The following is a 20,202-nucleotide window of genomic DNA, read 5'->3' as shown; positions in this document are numbered from 1 at the left end:
TGATAAACCAAGAGTAAGCTGGAACAAATCAACTACGAGTCAAGGAGGTTCAACTACACATTAGCATATCCTAGGCACGTCCAGAGTCCAGACCAATCTTTATTGTTATCATGCGAGCTCATCAATCGCTCAGGCGTTCACGGTTGGTGCGGCGACGGCAGCAGCAGGATCGGCTGAGCCTTCTTCCGCTTTGGCGGTGGTTGCAGCAGGATCGGCTGAGCCTCCGTCTTTGGTTCGCTGTAGAACAGCCATAGCTTCACGGACTTTGGCCCGGAGAACCTCCGGAGATGCAACAGCTGTAGGATCTCGATCTTGTCCATCTCGAGTAGCATCCCGGTCACTTTGCCAGCGCGATCATGCTCAAGCTGTTCAACCAGCGCGTACAACTTGTTGCCAAGAATCTGTACACGATGAAAAGAACAAAGGCCCATGTTAGCATGGATTTCATCAATGATGTACTTCTAGTGGCACTACAAAAATCTTAATCTGCCACGAGATATCAGCAATGCTATAAATTAGCTCATGGTCGACATGGCTAACTCGATCCAGAAACTTGTAATAATCCACTTGAAAGTTTGTGGATGTATTGAAAGATTTGAAGCACTTTAGGATTTGTGATGTGTTAAAAGACAGAACGGTGAGTTCCATTATTACCTGCTGTTGCTCTGCCGGGCCAGCGGATGCTACAGCGGTAGTTACGCTGCTGCCATCGTGTTGCTGCGACACCATGGCACTTGGGAAGCCCTGAGGCAGCATTGCAGGGTAAGCCCCGTGTCTGGCATTCGGCATGTACCTGATGCTGTGATTGGCATTTGCGTGGATCATCTGAGTAAGAGATTGAAAACACTATTAGCAGAAGAACATGGAATGCCACACATGATTGGTAATAAAAAGAACGATGAATCCTATGATGATTTTAACGGACATACCGCCTGTTGCTGCCGATATGCACCAGGACCACCCATCCTCTGCCCAGGATACCTTGATCTCTGCATGTTGTGTGGCATCATAACTGGAGAGACAGGCCCCATTCCTGGAACGAAGTGTTGCGGAAACCCAAAGACTGCACCCTGAGGTGGGATCTGACCAGGCGTAGGGTGACCAAAATAAACCTGCTGAGGTCCGGCGTATGGAGAAGCTGCCATTGCCAGGTTACGTTGAGCAAAATGTGCCTAGCAAAAATGAGGTCAATCTCAACTTCCTGTTCATCGAACAAATTTTGTGCGCACGCAACAACAGTAAAACATTTGGAAAAACAAACCACAAGGTTACATACCATCAGCATGGCTCTTCTTTCCTCCTTAGGTTGAGCTAAACCAACATAGAGCGGTTTCTTTCCAACAATCCTACCATTCATTCCATTTATCTGACATGTGGTTTACCATAATAGATCTTAGAAACATCAAACACTAAGTCTTACAACAAAAGTCAATTAGTATCAACTTACTGCATTATGGCCAGCTTCAGCGATAGCAAACGACACAAATCCTGAACCCTTGCTCCTTCCTTGAGCATCAACCATGACCTAAACAATTATCAATAGCTCTAACACTCAATACATTGTATACTAAAAGTAGACGTAGAACTTTTTTTCTTCTTCAGAAAATGCCAACGATCAAAAGAACAAAATAGAAATTTAGCAATTGAAATATAACAATAGAAGTACCTTGCATGAAGTTATCTGACCAAATTCTTCAAATAAATTTTTTAATCCCTCTTCATTTATACTATCATCAATATTCTTCAAGTATAAATTTATACCATTAGGTTTGTCAACTTTCTTATCTCTGCCTTGTTCAAATTTTGTTTTCAGCTCGGCTTGTCTTTCTGCCATTTTTTGAGCCCTTCCAACATATAAAGTCTTATCATTGATGGCCTTTCCGTTGGCCTTTTTAACTGCTTCTAGAGCAAATTCTGGTTTTTCAAAATTTACAAAACCAAAACATTTGGAGACACCATTAACATCCCTCATGACCACAGCACTTGTAATTCCACCAAATTGACACACTCAATTTTAAGGATAAAATGGAATGCAAAATCTTATGTGCGCCCAGAGATTAGTCACACACATAAGTCGACAAATTATGAATAGTATCATCACAAGTATTTATTACATCACGAATAAGACAAAGTCTTCACATAGATATAGCGGAAACATAAATAAAAGATCTCTTGTAGAAGCTCCATATCACAGGGACGTCGACTGGTTGACCATAAGTCTAGAAATCCTCAAGAAAATCATCATACCCATGGCCATTTGTTACCCATCCGGGATTTTATCCAAATAATGAAAATAAACGAGCGTAAGTGCATGTCGTACTCAACAAGTGTAACATGGGGTTCATGAGGCTCAAAAGGCTTGACACAGGTTTAACAACATTCAGATTTTAGTTGTCACAATTTTAGCTTAAGAGTAGCATCAAGTTGTTTCAATTCCCAATACAAAACGCATGACCAATGTAAACATGAATAATGAATAGCATAAACAGATAATTCTTAGTATTCATCTATTCCATAAATGTTCGAAGGCCGCTCATGATTGTGAGCACGGCTAATATACCAGTTTTACACTCTGCAGAGGTTGTACACTTTCACTGTGAGTCGTGATACCCATATGCCCGGGTTAATTACTCCCAAAACACTTCCAAGGTGAGTAGGCAGGGGTCACTATGAAGCCTTTCAAAGATTCGTCTAATAAGTTAGGGCCATTAAATTTACTCGACAAACAGATATAGAGGCCCCCTTCCCGATGGCACATTGACATGCAGCCTATACACATGGGGACAGAGGCCGCACTATACCCGATTCGGCAAGCCATTCTTACGCCAATAAAGGTAACCACTAACAAGCTAGAAAAGATCCTCATACTGAGCTAAAGCCAGAGCCATGTAGCCCTCACAGCTGTACTATAAGTCCCGAATGATCACTTACATATAAGTCCTTAGGGAGAGAAATCTGAAGCATTTAGAAACAAGCTAAACACTCCAGCCCCCTATTTCCAAGTTGCTAAAAAGTCATATTTTAATGTTTATTGCATATACCATTAGTCAAATTACAAGATCATGGTTTAATTGAGCACTAGCAAAGCTACCCAATGCATATCCCGTAGGTGACAAGGTATAAGTTCAATTCTAGGGAATCCCTATCAAGGTGACACGTGCAACATAAATTTAATGTATTAAAGTGAATAGAAAACAAGAATGATCCCATGCTATACTTGCCTTGAGCAAAGTACTCCTACTGATCCTGCTCGTCAAAGTAGTACCCTTGATCTCATATGAATTGCTCACCGTCTATACTCGATAATCACAGCAACATATAAGCATCCAAGAGCAATCATGCATAGCAAACAAAAGCTATAGATTAGAACAGTACACCAACAGCATAAAATTAAGATGGAAAGTTTGAAAAACGAATCTATGTCTCGCTACGAACACACGGACGCGAAGATCACAAAAATCAGAGCTAAAACGAAGAAGTTATGAATTAAACAAGTTTTTCTTTAATAAAATAATAGATTAAATCTAACCTCAAATTTTTAAAGTTGAAAACCTACATAACAATAGTATAAACTTATAGATTACTTAATTATGAACCTAACGCAACTTGAACGGATCAAATCAAAGTTAAAACAGAGATTTTATGGCTAAAACAAGTTGATTGGCAAAACTGTAAATAGCTGAAAACATATTTTCAATCTAGCCGAACCAAAGTACGCTTTTAGAAAAAGAAAACAGAATCTAGAAAGACGCTAGGGACGGCGGGTTCTATAATTAAAAACTCGAGGGATCTTTTTGCAAAACAGCCAGCCGTATCGGTTCATTGGATACCGGCCGTTGGATCCCGATCTAACGGGCCAAAATAGATCAAGTAGGGAAGGAGGATGACGGCCGGCCGGAAAAGATGGTCGCGGCGGCGCCGTTGCTGGTTCACCGGAGTTCTCGGTGTTCGGCCTACAGCGCACAGTTTGACTCACCGGTGACACGGGGAGAGAGCGGAGGAGATGGGGATCTCAACGGAGCCGAAAGAACGAACGAGAGGCGACTACGGTTGCGCGGCGCTCGGCGAAACAGCGACAGCTTTCCAAGCTTGCTGCGGCGCTAGGGCGAGGCAAAAAGCTTGCTGCAAGGCGGGATAAGCAGGGCGACGCAGGCACGTGCTATATTTAAAGGGGTGCGCCGTCTTGGGAGGCACGACACAGGCTCGTGGCGGAGCCGGGCACGGGCGTCGGCGCGGTGGTCTCCGGCTTGGTTACGACGCGAGGAAGGAGGAGCACCTGACGGGCGGGCCTGGCGCGTCATCGGGACAGAGACGCGGCGCGACGTGCGGAGCTGGGCCAGCTGCTTTGCTGGGCCACTGCGGGAAGGGAGGCGCGGGGCGCAGCGTGACCGGGGCTAGGCGCTCGGCTGGGCCGCGCGAAGGGAAATGAGGCGGACGGCGCTGGAAGCAGGCCACGGGCAGAAGCAGGCCAACCAGGCTGAAAGGAAGGGGAGAGGGGAATTCGTTTTCCATTTTTCTATTTTTTCCAAAACAATTTCAAAATCAATTTTGAATGCAAATTCAATTCAACTTGGAATCTGATTTCAAATCAAGCAATACAAAAAGATATGTAGCAGCATGGACGCACACACATGATTGTGAACCTACATTTGATTTTAATTTAATAAAATTATTACTTTCCTAAATTCAAATGCCCACAAAAATACATAATTAATCATTTTCTCCTATTTCAAAGTTATGCAAATTTTAAGGTGTTACAATTCTACCCCCTTATAATGAATCTTGTCCTTGAGATTCAGACGACGCTTACTAAAATAACTGTGGGTATGTTTTCCTTAGATCATCTTCTCTTTCCCAAGTAGCCTCATCTTCTGTATACCGATTCCACTAAACCTTACACATCTTTATAACTTGGCTCCTTATAACTCTTTCTGCTGTCTCCAAAATCCTTACCAGAAACTCCTCATAAATGAGATCTTTCTTAACAGTAAGCTCTTCTAATGGTATCTGCTCCTCTGGTATACGCAAACACTTCTTCAATTGAGACATATGGAACACATCATGTACACCTAACAAACTCGCAGGCAATTCCAACTGATAAGTTACTTCTCCACGTCTCCCTAAAATCTTGAAATGTCCAATATACCTTGGTGCTAACTTCCCTTTCATGTTAAACCTCCTCACACTTCTCATAGGTGACACCTTCAAGTAAACATAATCCCCTACTTCGAAAACCAATTCTCTTCTCCTAGTGTCGGCATAGCACTTCTATCGATACTGAGCCACTCTCAAGTTATCTCTGATCATCCGTACTTGCTCTTTTGTGTCTCTTAGAACATCTAGTTTGAGCACTTGAGTTTCTCCTGTTTGATTCCAAAACAACGGGGTCCTACACTTTCGTCCATACAAAGCTTCGAAAGGTGTCATATTGAGACTCTTCTGATAACTGTTGTTATATGAAAACTCTACATAAGGCAAACTCTTGTCTCAACTTGTACCATACTGCAATGCATAAGCTCTCAACATATCCTCCAAAATCTAATTAATCCTTTCAGTTTGTCCATCTGTCTATGGATGATATGTTGTACTAAAATTCAACTTTGTTCCCAACAAACTATGTACTTGCTGCCAAAAATGAGATGTAAATTGAGTACCTCGATCGGACACAATTTTCTTGGGCACTCCATGTAGACACACAATCCTCTCCATATATAATGTAGCCAATTGGGGTCCAGTATAGGTAGTCTTGACCGGTAAGAAGTGAGCAACTTTAGTTAACCGATCCACTATCACCCATATTCCATCATAGCCCCTCTGAGTATGTGGTAACCCAACAATGAAATCCATACCAACTTTTTCCCACTTCCACTCAGGTATCTTCATTGGTTGTAGCAATCTTGCAGGTCTTTGATGTTCAGCTTTGACTCTCTGACATGTATCACATAAAGCAACATATTCTGCAACATCTCTTTTCAGTCCGCACCACCAATACTTCTCTTTCAAATCTAAATACATCTTGGTACTTCTAGGATGAATAGAGTAAGCAGACTCATGTGCCTCACGAAGAATTGCCTCTCGTATAGCCTTATCCTCAGGCACACATAGTCTTTTCCCAAACCACAGAGTTCCATTGTCATCCATACGGAAACCTGGTGCCTTATCAATCACTATGTTTTCCGCTATCTCTTTCAACTTCGCATCCTGTAACTGTCCCTTACGTATTTCTAGCTCCAGTTTAGGCTCCAACACCAACTCCACTAAATTAGTAACAAAGCCCAAATTTAGTCGCTCAAATTTAGTACACAACTCACTTGACATCGATGTCACTTGCACCTCATTGGCATAACTCTTCCTGCTAAGAGCATCGGCAACAACATTCGCCTTTCTAGGATGATAGTGTACCTCTAGATCATAATCTTTGATCAACTCTAACCATCGATGTTGTCTCATATTCAGATCCATCTGAGTAAAAATGTACTTCAGACTCTTGTGATCAGTATAGATGTCACTCTTATGCCCGATAAGATAGTGCATCCATATCTTCAAAGCATGAACCACTGCTGCTAACTCCAAGTCATGAGTAGGATAATTTAACTCATGCTTTCTCAACTGTCGGGAAGCATAGGCCATTGCTCTCCCTTCTTGTATAAGAACACATCCGAGACCTTGACGAGATGTATCACAATAGATCAAAAAGCTCTTGTTCAAATCTGGTAAAACCAACACTGGACCGGTAGTCAACCTCTTCTTCAACTCTTCAAAGTTAGCCTAGCACTTCTCAGACCACACAAACTTAGTATTTTTCTCCAACAAAGCTGTCATAGGCTTGGCAAGTTTAGAGAAACCTTCTATGAACATTCTATAGTATCCAGCCAATCCTAAGAAACTTCGAATCTCTCCCACATCGGTTGGTGGTTTCCAATTTAATACATCTTTCACCTTGCTTGGATCTACTGCGATTCCTCCATTAGAGACAACATGTCCTAGGAAAGAAACTTCCTTTAACCAAAATTCACACTTGCTTCGCTTAGCATACAACTTGTGTTCTCTAAGCTTCTGCAAGACCAACCTTAGGTGTTCAACATGCTCTTCTTCTATTTTAGAGAATACCAATATATCATCGATGAATACGACCACAAACTTATCCAAAAACTCAATGAACACCTTATTCATCAAGTACATAAAGTAGGCAGGTGCATTGGTCAAACCAAAGGACATAACGGTGTACTCATATAAACCATACCTCGTAGTAAAAGTTGTCTTGGGTATGTCAGTTGCACGAATCTTTAACTGATGATAACTAGAACGGAGATCAATCTTAGAGAAAACACAAGCACCTCTCAACTAATCAAATAAGTCATCAATTCTAGGTAACGGATACTTGTTCTTGATAGTAACCTCATTGAGTGACCGATAATCAACACACATCCTCTGAGTACCATCCTTCTTGTCAACAAATACAACCGGTGCTCCCCAAGGTGATGAACTAGGACGAATAAAACCTTTCTCCTATAACTCCTTTATTTGTTTCTTAAGTTCCTCTAATTCATTAACCCCTATTCTATATGGATGCTCAGCTATAGGTGCAGTTCTAGGTAATAATTCAATAATAAACTCAATGTCATAGTCGGGTGGCACACCTGGCAAATCATCGGGGAACACATCTAGAAATTCATCCACCACTAGGTCCTCCTTGTTGACGTTATCATCAAGCTGGTTCACTATAGCTGTCGGCTATGCTTGTACCACAACTTCAACACTGATTCTATCCCCATTTGGTGTGGTCACAACAACTACCTTCTCCTAACACTGAATGACTGCTTGTTGTTGCTTCATCCAGTCCATACCCAGAATCACATCAATGCTAGACGTTCTCAGCACAATGGGGCTCACTTTAAACTCTACCCCCTTAAGAATAGACTAGTCGAAAGACAATGATATGAAGCTTGCATACTACCTCCCGGTGAGTTTACTAATAGAGGATCTTGTATGGCACATAATGGTATGCTATGGTTTCTAACAAATGCTTGTAATATGAATAAATGCGAAGCTCCAGATTCGAAAAGAACAGTGACAGGGGTTGAGTTGACATCGAACATACCGAGCATGACTTCTGGTTCTGCAAGCACCGTTTTGGTAGACACATGGTTCACCTTTCCTATGTTGGGTGCTGGCTTCTGATAACTATTCTGCCTTTGGAGGTTTGCTGGTTGGGCTTCTCAGGGCAATTATAAGATAGGTGACCTTCTTTACCACAACGAAAGCACTTGCTAGGAGTGCTAGGGGCACTAGTCTTCATGGAAGTGTTGTTGGGCGCTCAATGTCGTGCTGTCTGCTGACCACTCTGCTGCTAAGGGCATTGATTGCCATTCTGCTACTGGTTCTGGTTGCGCTAGGGGTACTGACCATGATTCCACTGATTGGGTAGCCCTGGAACTTCTGCTGGAAGCCTTGCTGAGGATTGATGCGCAGACGAGTATTACTTCCAGTTGCCTGCCCCTGAAGCCTCCTCTTCTTGGCCTCTATCTCTTTGCGCTTATTGTCAATAACAATGGCGTGATTCACCAGCGTCTAAAAATTGGGGTATGTATTGGACATAAGCTGGAGCTGCAGACCATCATACAGATCCTTGAGAAAGCGGCGTTGCTTATCAGCATCATCAGCCACCTCATTTGGAGCATAACATGACAACTGAGCAAACTTATCATGATACTCCACCACGGACATAGATCCCTGCTTTAGAGCTCTGAATTCCTCCTGCTTGAACTCTATCGGTCCTTCAGGTATGTGATAGGATCTGAAATTCTCCCTAAATTCCTACCAGATGACAGGAGGAGCATTAGCAGGACGTCCATACTCGAATGACTCCCACCAGTCTTGAGCTTCTCCCTAGAGCTGTCCTGAAGCGTACAACACCTTCTGTTGATCATCGCATTGCGCTATGTTGAGCTATTTTTCCACTGCATGAAACCAATCATCTGCTTTCAGTGGATCAATGACATGAGAGAACACAGGGGGATGACCCTTCAAGAATTCACCATGCTTATCACGCGATGCTCCACCAACTAGTTGGTTCTGCTGATTCTGCACTAACGCTTGCATGAGCTTCTCGATACCTCGGTAAAAATACCAGAGTCATCGACGGGAGTTTGCATATCTCTACCTTGGTCTTTAGCTTCCGCATTTACATTGATTATATTACTCCTTTTGCGGTAGAGATAGCAACACACTAGCAAAACTATAGTTGCACATTTAGATAGTTTATCTTTTGCATAGGTTTTGCTAGGGTTAGAAAAAGAGGCCATAGTTTAGGAGTTAGATTTTTAAGTTACCTAATTCACCCCTGCCCCTCTTAGGCATCACGGTCCCCCTTCAATCATCATAAGTGTTTATTACATCACGAATAAGACAGAGTCTTCACATAGATATAGCAGAAACATAAAGAAAATATTTCTTGCGGAAGCTTCATATCATAGGGACGTCGACTGGTTGACCACAAGTCTAGAAGTCCTCAGGAAAATCATCATACCCATGGCCATCTGTTACCCATTCGGGATTTTTATCCAAATAATGAAAATAAACAAGCGTAAGTACATGTCATACTCAACAAGTGTAACATGGGGTTCATGAGGCTCAAAAGGCTTGATATAGGTTTAACAGCATTCAGCTTTTAGTTGTCACAATTTTAGCTTAAGAGTAGCATCAAGTTGTTTCAATTCCCAATGCAAAACACATGATCAATGTAACCATGAATAATGAATAGCATAAACAGATAATTCTTAGTGTTCATCTATTCCATAAATATTCCAAGGCCGCTCGTGACCGTGAGCATGGCTGATATACTAGTTTTACACTCTATAGAGGTTATACACTTTCACTATGAGTCGTAATACCCATATGCCCAGATTAATTACTCCCAAAACACTTTCAAGGTGAGCAGGCAGGGGTCACTATGAAGCCTTTCAAAGGTTCGTCTAACAAGTAAGGGCCATTAGATTCACTCGGCAAACAGATGTAGAGCCCCCCTTCCCGATGGCACATTGACACGCAACCTATACACATGGAGACAGAGGCCGCATTATATCCGATTTGACAAGCCATTCTTACGCCAATAAAGGTAACCACTAACAAGCTAGAAAAGTTTCTTATACTGAGCTAATGCCAGAGCCATGTAGCCCTTACAGCTGTACTGTAAGTCCCGGATGATCACTTATAGATAAGTCCTTAGGGAGAGGAATCTGAAGCATTTAGAAAAGTAGCTAAACACTTCAGCCCCCTGTTTCCAAGTTGCTAAAAAGTCATATTTTAATGTTTATTGCATATACCATTAGTCAAGTTACAAGATCATGGTTTAATTGAGCACTAGCAAAGCTATCCAATGCATATCCCGTAGGTGACAAGGTATAAGTTCAATTCTAGGGAATCCCTATCAAGGTGACACATGCAACATGAATTTAATGTATTAAAGTGGATAGGAAACAAGGATGATCCCATGCTATACTTGCCTTGAGCAAAGTACTCCTGCTGATCCTGCTCATCAAAGTAGTACCCTTGATCTCCCACGAATTCCTCACTGTCTATACTCGATAATCACAGCAACATACAAGCATCCAGGAGCAATCAGGCATAGCAAACAAAAGCTATAGATTAGAACAGTACACCAATAGCATAAAATCAAGATGGAAAGTTTGAAAAACGAATCTACGTTTCGCTACGAACACACATACGCGAAGATCATAAAAATCGGAGCTAAAATGAAGAAGTTATGAATTAAACAAGTTTTCCTTTAGTAAAATAATAGATTAAATCTAACCTCGAATTTTAAAAGTTGAAAATCAACATAACAGTAGTATGAACATGTAGATTACTTAATTATGAACCTAACGCAACTTGAACGGATCAAATCGGAGTTAAAATAGAGATTTTATGGCTAAAACAAGTTGAGTGACACAACTGTAAATAGCTGAAAACGTATTTTCAATCTAACCGAACCAAAGTACGCTTTCATAAAAAGAAAACGGAATCTAGAAAGACGCTAGGGACAGTAGGTTCTATAATTAAAAACCCGAGGGACCTTTTTGCAAAACAACCAGTCAAATCGGTTCATTGGATATCGGCCATTGGATCCCGATCTAACGGGCCAAAACAGATCAAGCGGGGAAGGAGGACGACTGCCGGCCAGAAAAGATGGTCGCGGCGGCGCCATTGCCGGCTCACCGGAGTTCTCAGTATTCGGCCTACAGCGCACGGTTTGACTTACCGGTGAAACGGGGAGAGAGCGGAGGAGATGGGGATCTCACTGGAGCCGAAAAGAACGGACGGGAGGCGACGATGGCTGCGCGGCGCTTAACGAAACAGCTTGCGGCGGCGCTAGGGCGAGGCGGTTGCGAGCTCTTTGGCGAGGCGAAAAGCTTGCTGCAAGACGGGATAAGGAGGGCGGCGTAGGCACGGGCGATATTTAAAGGGGTGCGACGTCTTGGGAGGCACGGCACAGGCTCGTGGTGGAGCCAGACACGGGCGTCGGCGCGGTGGTCTCCGGCTTGGTTATGGCGCGAGGAAGGAGGAGCACCTAACGGGCGGGCCCGGCGCGTCACAGGGATGGAAACGTGGCGCGGCGTGCGGGATGGAGATGCGGCGCGGCGTGCGGAGCTGGGCCAGCTGCCTTGCTGGGCCGCTGTGGGAAGGGAGGCGCGGGGCGCAACACGACCTGGGCCGGGCGCTCGTCTGGGCCGCGCGAAGGGAAATGAGGCGGCCGGCGCTGGAAGCAGGCCACGAGCAGAAGCAGGCCAACCAGACCGAAAGGAAGGGGAGAGAGGGGAATTCGTTTTCCCTTTTTCCAATTTTTTCAAAACAATTTCAAAATCAATTTTGAATGCAAATTCAATTAACCTTGAAATCTGATTTCAAATCAAGCAATACAAAAAGATATGCAGCAGCATGGACACACGCACATGATTGTGATCGTACATTTGATTTTAATTTAATAAAATTATTATTTTCCTAAATTCAAATGCCTACAAAAATACATAATTAATCATTTTCTCTTATTTCAAAGTTACGCAAATTTTATGGTGTTACACAAATGGTGCTAACTCCTGGCGAAGATCATCATCATTGAATTCAGTGAGCAAGTTCTTTATATATACATTTGTGCACTTGACTTCTCTGTCCCGACGGCGCATGTGTAGGCCCACAAACATTTCTCTGTCATTTGCTAGCATACCATTAAGTCGGTTAATTGCATCTTGAGCAGATTCCTCAGTCTCATATTGTACAAAAACATACCCTTTTGACTGACCAGCTGAATCAATGGCCACCTTGCATGATAATATGGTGCCAAAGGAAGAGAAGATCTCATACAGGTTCTTGCTATCAATGTTAGGCTCAAGGTTTTTTACAAACAAGTTAGCGCGTCCACTTTTACGCAGGCTTGGATCCCGGTTAGAGAACATAACCCGGATGTACTTTCCACTCAATGGGGTAAAATTCAAAGCTTCCAGTGCACGAGTAGCTGCAAGTAATCATAATCCAAGTTATAATAAACTTAATTTATAGATATATTGATAAATATCATTCTATGCTTTTACATCAAAATTGAATAATATATCATATAATTGATAATCAAAGCTATGTTTTCTTTGTCCACAAAAAAATGCAATTCTCGTTTTTTAGAAGTCAAACAGTATAAACTTTGACTAAATTTATATAAAAAAGTAGTAGCATTCATGATACAAAATAAGTACCATTAGATTCGTTATAGAATATATTTTCATAATAAATTTATTTGGAGACATAAACACTAATACTATTTACTATAAACTTAGTCAAATTTGAACTAGTTTGACCGGCACGAATACCGTAATTACATTTTTTTTTACCGAGGGAGTAATGTACTAATGGAGTAACGTCGGCTATTGAACGTGATCCCCTGTGGTCTAGGTGTTTTAATCTTTGAGCTGGTGTTAATTATTAAGTCCTCCTAAATTCTAACACAGGTGAGATCGTTTATATACACTAGCCCAAAACAGCTCTTCACTGCCGGTTCAAAAACCCAATCACTGTAGGTTTCTTGAACCATTAGTAGGAAAGTGGCAGTGGCGAGGGGCTCAACACTGCTGGTTGATGAGGTTTTTCAAAAAATCAATTTTGGGCTGAAAAATAGCACACTTTTTAATACTGTGAGACATATAAGCAATTTTTCGTGCTTTACCAGGAGACCACACTGGACAGCCACACGTGCGTGCAAGTCACAAGTTACAAGTCACATGATTTTTCACGCTTTACCGAGAGACCATACCGGCCAGCACATGCGGCTGTCGGCGCTCGAACCCATGACCTCAGGCTTCGCGTGTTCATACCCTAAACACTCCATCCATAAGACACTTGTGGCCATTTGGGATACTCGTCCTTCCCATTTTATGTCCATCTGATTTTGAAATGAGTATTTTGGACCCTAAACGAATTCAAATGAAAAAGTTGTCAAAGTTCAAAATTTTGCAATACACCAATGGTCTTTGTTTTGATGCTCCTGCTCCTGTAGTTTGCCCTTCATGGATAGTGTTGCAGTCCTACGTGAATTGGTGATGTGCCATAAAATCCCCAAACTATTAAGTTTTTATAAAGCTCACTCTCTAAATCATCATTTAGAGAGTTATTTACATAAAAACTGTTTTCTATATCTTCCCACACTTCAATAGTTTTTTTATACCTTTTTTACACTCTACAGAGCTATTCTCGTTTTCTATCTTTGGCAACGGAAAATCTGGAATAGAAAATGGTTATATTTGGATGACCAATTGAAGAGTGTGTTGGAGGGTATTTTATCATCAAAATTTATATTTCTAGCAATTAAGAAGGATTTAGAGAGTCTTTTGAAGTTGCTCTGTTACTGTGATTTGCATACAAAATTTCACCAATAACTTATAACCTGTCTAAATTATTAGACGTGTTTAGATTGAGACCTAGCAGGCAAATGTCTACTAGGCAACAAATTCTGGCTCTAGACGTTTAAAATCGGACGCCTGAGAAACATGTCTATTTTGGTCCTAGGCATCCAATATCAAACCTCTGGGAAGCTTGATGCAAAGCCTGCCTGGACCAACAACCTTTTGAAGTTTTGAACCAAACATGTTGTGCAAGAGCAAACATGATCTACGCTATAATTTTGCTTGGCTGCAGCTATGCCTTTCCAAATCCGAATAAAGGGGATTTGCTCCGGGGTACTTCCTTTCTTAAAAAAAATGACACGAATCATCATCCTGTTCGACAGCCTGTATCTGGCTTATAAGCCTTGGCTTATCAGCCACCCAACAGTGTTTTTCTCTAATACTAAATCAGTCAACAGTCATGGCTTATAAACCAATCCAACCTAAACGAACAGGCTGCCTAATGCAAACAAATAATTACGCGCTTTTAGCCCGACGCTCCAACCCTACCCGCTTCTAGCCCGTAACCGGCCTATGCCAACCCAGCTTCCGAAATTGGGCTACGCGCTTTGTCCGGAGTTTTTGTTTCCACACGCGTGTGGGCCGGACGCGGTAGCGCTCCACGTGACGATAGGCTCTCCACAGCGGCGGAGCTCCAACACGAGTTATTCACGCCGTTGGCGTTCCACGGGCTGGCAGTTGACGGCGGCAGCGATTACGCGCGAACGCCTCCTCGGATTGTTTCAATGGCTTCGCCGCCGTGTCTCCTCCGCCCCCGCCCACCGCCGTGCAGCCGCCGCGGCAGCAGCAGGTCCCTCTACCTCTTTTCGAAGCAGAGCCTGCACCTCGCCGTCCAGTGTTGGCGCCAGTGGCAGAGCAGCTCGTGCCGAGGCCGCCTGGGCCTGGTACCGGCCGACGGATGGGGGCAACGGGCTTTGCCTGTCACTCACTGTTCCTACGAAACCAAGAACGGATAATAGTCGTCTGCTGGCTATTTGTATTGAGGACGGCGCAGCTAGTTGCTCATCAATCCTGTTCGCACGAATACAGATAGATTTTGACCGAGCTAAAATTGAAATTTAAATTCAATTTGTGGGTAAGACAGACACCTGTAGGTTGACAGGTCGTAGTGAGCAGCATTTTGCATCTACCAGAAGATGCAAAGCGAACACACGGCTCATGTATTGAAAGAAAATTTTTCATCCATCAAGTTCCCCTAAAACGGGCTGCGAGACCATCCTGAACTGTACAAGAATCGCCTAACCAAAGCTAAGCTAGCCCCTGAATTATCAAAAACCTACTCCGCTTCCCTTCTTTTCTTCTACCTGCTGCAATCTGCGTCCCTACAACGAATTTTCGAGCCTCTTGCTCCACCAACGATGCGAAATCATCCAAAAGAGAAACCGGTCCAATGCCGTCGGTACGGTCACCCTTGCTGGCTGCCGGGCTTGATGAGCGGCTGCTGCGAGGTCTTGGCCCACTCCTCGGGCGGGCTCTTCACCTCCTTGAGCAGTGCCACCACCTCCTTCATCGTAGGCCGCTCCGCCGGCGCAGCGTTCACGCAGAAGATGGCCACGCCCAGCGTCTGCAGCATCTCCTGCACCAGCTGGTCCGGCATCCCCCGCAGCTTCGGGTCCATGATGTTCACCACCGGCTCGTAGCTGCCCATCTTCTTCTTCGCCCACTCCACGATGTGCAGGCTGGTCTCACCGACCACCGGCTCGATCGCGCTCCGCCCGCTCAGGATCTCCAGCAGCACCACGCCGTAGCTGTACACATCGCTCTTCTCCGTGATGTTGCTCGTGTACGCGTACTCTGAAATGTATCACAGATATATGTTAATGATTGATTCTTTTGAAAATGATCATCCAGTCATATCTATGATCAAGCAATGTAACATTATTATATAGTGCGTTAAGAAACTATAGAAACAATATCAAGCCAACATATTCCAATCGACAAAAAGGATACTTGTGATGTGGGGAACTAGTGGTATGTACTAGTTGGATGTGGACTAGGACAGACTTCATTTAGTGGCCGAAAAGCCATGGCTGAAAGTATTGTTCGTTGATTTGTTGTTAGAGAAAAACATTGTTCGTTCGCTGAAATAGTACGGCTTATATGACAAGCGAACGGGTCCAGTGTTAAGACAGAGTGATCACTGTTACCAGCTTAAGCTACAAGCAACTGATGAAGAACAAGGTTAAGGTTGCTAGAAGCAACCACAGGTCAAAGATTCTCGCTTAGCAGCAGCATTACCAAAGAACTACTGAGTTGTGACATTAATTGGGGTTGCTGCTCTTCTGCACTACTACAGTCTAATTGCTGAAGAAATAAGAACAGAAAAATGTTGATTAATAATACACCAAAAAGATTAGCTTATTACCTGGAGCAATGTATCCATAAGAACCGGCAATGCGTGACATGGCGTGATGATAACTGGGGGAGTTCATCAGCTTGGCCAGCCCAAAATCAGCCAAGTAGGCCTCATACTTGGAATCGAGCAGTATGTTGTTGCACTTGACATCCCTGTGGAGTATCGCCGGAACGCAATCATGGTGGAGGTAAGCCAGCCCCTGCGCTGTTCCAACGGCAACCTTGTACCTCGTGTCCCAGTCCAGACTCCTGTTCTCCTTCAGGAGCTGCAGCAGGTTGCCATTGGGAATGTAGTTGTAAAGCAGGAGCTTGACAGACCTGTTAGAGCAGTACCCAAGTAGCTTCACGATGTTCCGGTGCCTGATGTGCCCCAAAATCTGAATCTCAGCCGCAAAGGCGTCAATCGGCTCATCCTTGCCGGCCTTCCATAGCTTCTTCACTGCGATGATGTCCCCATTCGGCATCTCCGCTCTGTATACCACCCCCGAGCAACCTTTGCCGATCACGTTCTCATCCCTTAGGCATGCCAAGATGTTGTCAATGCTGAAGTTGAGCTTCTGGAATGGTGTAAACGTCCAGGGGTTGGAGAAATCATCACCGCCAGCACCTGACAAGCTCATTGCCTTCTGGCTAGCCAGCTTCCTGCTCCTGTTGATCAGAATCCAAACCACAACAAGCAGCAGCGCGACTGACCCCAGAACACCACATACGAGGATCACGGTCTTAACCGTCTTCAGGGCGGACCTGCGAACCATGTCCGCCGCACAGGAGTGGCCATCGTAGGACTCACAGAGGTTGGCATTGCCAATATAGGAGTTGGACGACAATGTCTTGAAGAACGGCGTCACTGGGATGGCGCCAGAGAAGTTGTTGTACGAGATGTTGAGGGATGTCAGGCTGGTGAGCTCACCCAGAACCGAGATGCTGCCGTAGAGGCCATTGCTCGCGAGGTTGAGTGACTGCAGCTGCGTCAAACCAGACATCTCGTCCGGCAGCTCGCCGACGAACCTGTTCGAGCTGAGGTCCAGGCTGATGCCCAGGCTAGACAGCGCGCCGATCTCCGGCGGTATCGGGCCAGAGAAACTGTTATTGCTCAGGTCCAGCATTGTCAGCTTCTGCAGGTTCCGAATCGATTTGGGCAATGGCCCGGACAGATTGTTGCCGCTGAGGATCAGCTTGTTAAGGTAGCTGAAGTTGCCAAAGCTCGCCGGTATCTCGCCGGTGAGCTTGTTCATGCTCAGGTCGAGCTGCTCCAGGTTCATGAGCTCCCCGAACTGCGGCGGGATGCCACCGGTGAAGCTGTTGTTGTGCACGTCCAGCAGCTCCAGCACCGTGATGTTTGCGAGCTCGGCAGGCAGCGAGCCGGTGAACCTGTTTGAGTACAGGTCCAGGAACACCAGGTTCTGCAGCTTGCCGATCTCTCTGGGTATCTCGCCGACGAGCTGGTTCTCACCGAGCCGGAGGCGCACCAACGATACGCAGTTGGCGACGCTCGGGGGTAGGTGGCCGGAGAGCTCATTGCCCAGGAGTAGCAGCTTGCTGAGTTTCTGCAGCGCGAACACCTCGTCGGGGATGCCGCCGGAGAAGCGGTTCTTTGACAGGTCCAGCGCGTAGAGCTCGGTGCAGTTGCCCAGCGACGGCGGGATCGCGCCAGACAGCGCGTTGCCCCAGAGGAACAGCACCTGCAGCGCCTTCAGCTCTCCCAGCTGCGGCGGGATCGCGCCCGAGAAGCCGTTCTTGTCGAGCTGCAGCGCAGTGAGGCTGCTCAGGTTGCTGAGCTCCGGCGGTATGCGCCCCGTGAGCTGGTTGTCCGACAGGTGCAGCTGCTCGAGCGCGCCGAGCCGCCCGAGCGCCCCGGGCACCTCGCCGGTAAGCCGGTTGCCCGACAGGTCGAGCAGCACCAACGCGGGGCAGTTGGATAGCTCCGGTGGGATCTTCCCGGAGAGGGCGTTGCCCCAGAGGAGCAGACTGGTGAGCTTCTGCAGCCGCCCGAGCTCCGGCGGTATCGGGCCGGTGAGCTTGTTCATGTGAAGGTAGAGGTTGCGCAGCTCGACGCAGCCGCCGAGCGCGGCGGGTATGGACCCGGACACGCTGGTGTCGTACAATGCCAGCGTCTGGAGATTGACGAGGCTGCCGAACTCCTCGGGGATGGGACCGGACAGCGCGGTAGCCGCGGCGCCGAAGACGGTGAGGTTGGAGAGCGCGCCGAGTGAGGCCGGGATGGGGCCCGACAGCGCCGGGTTGCCGCCGACGCGGAACTGCTGGAGCGCGGTGAGCGCGCCGAGCGATGCCGGGATGGTGCCGTTGAGGAGGTTGTCCTGGACGCAGAGCACCTGGAGCGCGGAGAGGTTGGCGAGCGAGCGCGGGATGCCGCCGGTGAGGTGGTTGGAGTTGAGGAGCAGGAACTGGAGCCCCGAGAGCGCGCCGAGCTCGTCGGGGATGTCGCCGGTGAGCGCGTTCGAGGACATGTCCAGGACGCGCAGCGCGGAAAGCGACGCGTACGAGGGCGGGATGGTCCCGGAGATGTTGCAGGTGGAGAGGTTGAGCAGCTGCAGCGAGGAGAGCGTGGCTAGCGGCGGCGGCAGCGAGGACAGGTTGAGGAAGGTGTTGGGCAGCGAGAGCGACACCACCCGGCTCTGCGGCGAGCACGTGACCCCCTGCCACGAGCACGGCGTCGCGGCCTTGGGGTCCCACGACGGCAGCACGGGAGACGGCGCCCCGCCGGGCAGCAGCGACAGCAGCGCCTTGCCGTCCGGCGACAGCGCCGCGGCCGGCCCGACCGACAGCACCAGAAGAGCGGCGGCGGCGACCACAGAGAAGAGCCGGGCCCGCCGGTGGTGCGCCATTATTATCGACAACCGCCTCGATCAAGAACCCGCCGCGGGAACCGGAAAAGGTGCGGCGACGACTTTTTTTTTCCTTCAACCGAGAGCGCGGCCGCCCGGCACGGTGAGGTCACGGCATGCGCGCGCGGCGCGCTCGGTCGCTTGCTACTGGGAAGAGCAAGGAAGAGCAGGACGCGATGGTCGCCGAGGCATGTGGGGGTGCAGTGGTGAGGTTCGCTCGGTCGCTCGCTTTCAGCAGCTGCCGTAGTTGCTTGCGCCGCACCCAACAAGCATATGGAGGCCGTGACTGGCGTTTCTCTCCAGCTCCGTCTCCTCCCTCTTCCTCACTTCAGTTACGCCGCCTGGCCAGCAAGGAGATGGATTATGGAGGAGGAGTAGGAGTACTAGTACAAATTGGTTGCTTAAGCCCTTGTTTAGTTCACCAAAATTCCCAACTTTGGCACTATGCAAAAAGAAGATTCCCCGTCACATCAAACTTGCGGTACATGCATGGAGTATTAAATATTGACGAAATTAAAAACTAATTGCACAGTTTGGTTGTACTTTGCGAGACGAACGTTTTGAGCCTAATTAGTCAACAATTGGACAATTATTACCAAATACAAACAAAATGGTACAGTGCACTGAAGTGCTACAGTCCATCCGGCGGCGCCAACTCCGGCAGCAACTAAACGCGCCCTAAACCTTTGATTTGGGGTGCGTTAAACCCCGGGCGTTTTGGTCTTATCTGCGGTTCTTGGGAGATGGAGCAGTATTTAATGGGTGGCTATGACAGGTCCTCTCAACGTAGGTCCGGCTGGGCTGGCTGGAAGTGTCACTGTTGCTGAGTGAGCTTTAGTACTTGTTTAATTGCAGTTTTGGTCACTTGTTGCTTGGATTCATCTGTGCATCATTTACACCCTAACTAGTAGGCGTTTGCAGTTTCTCGTGAGTTGAGTGATTTTCGCATTTTCTTGTGGCCTAGAAAGCCACTTTTCGTACCCGAAAAAAGAAGTAAAAAGGCTGGAGTGCTGCACTATCTGGTGCATCCGTTTCAACACGAAAAGACATGGAAA

At 46.2% G+C, this 20,202-nt stretch overlaps 2 protein-coding genes across 2 annotated transcripts; both read right to left on the bottom strand.

Moving 5' to 3' along the window:
* Window positions 1-129: 129 nt before the first annotated feature.
* On the bottom strand, window positions 130-14,129 carry LOC136526224 (polyadenylate-binding protein 3-like). Its single transcript, XM_066518965.1, is given in 9 exon segments — window positions 130-290; window positions 293-401; window positions 655-825; window positions 930-1,172; window positions 1,277-1,366; window positions 1,448-1,525; window positions 1,667-2,000; window positions 12,085-12,511; window positions 14,066-14,129. Coding segments are annotated over 9 exon segments (1,677 nt in total).
* A 991-nt stretch (window positions 14,130-15,120) lies between these two features.
* Window positions 15,121-19,731, bottom strand: LOC136529114 (LRR receptor-like serine/threonine-protein kinase RGI5). The gene is made up of 2 exons (XM_066522184.1): window positions 16,312-19,731; window positions 15,121-15,740 (listed from the first exon to the last, which is right to left on the bottom strand). Exons 1-2 carry the CDS (start codon window positions 19,145-19,147, stop codon window positions 15,352-15,354), a joined length of 3,225 nt encoding a protein of 1,074 aa, XP_066378281.1. The 5' UTR covers window positions 19,148-19,731; the 3' UTR covers window positions 15,121-15,351.
* Between the last annotated feature and the right edge of the window lie 471 nt (window positions 19,732-20,202).

This window comes from Miscanthus floridulus, chromosome 19 (genome assembly GCF_019320115.1).
Source record: "Miscanthus floridulus cultivar M001 chromosome 19, ASM1932011v1, whole genome shotgun sequence".
Lineage (NCBI taxonomy): Eukaryota > Viridiplantae > Streptophyta > Magnoliopsida > Poales > Poaceae > Miscanthus > Miscanthus floridulus.
Note: the sequence above shows the minus strand (reverse complement) of the source record. Positions and strands in the feature narration are given on the sequence as shown.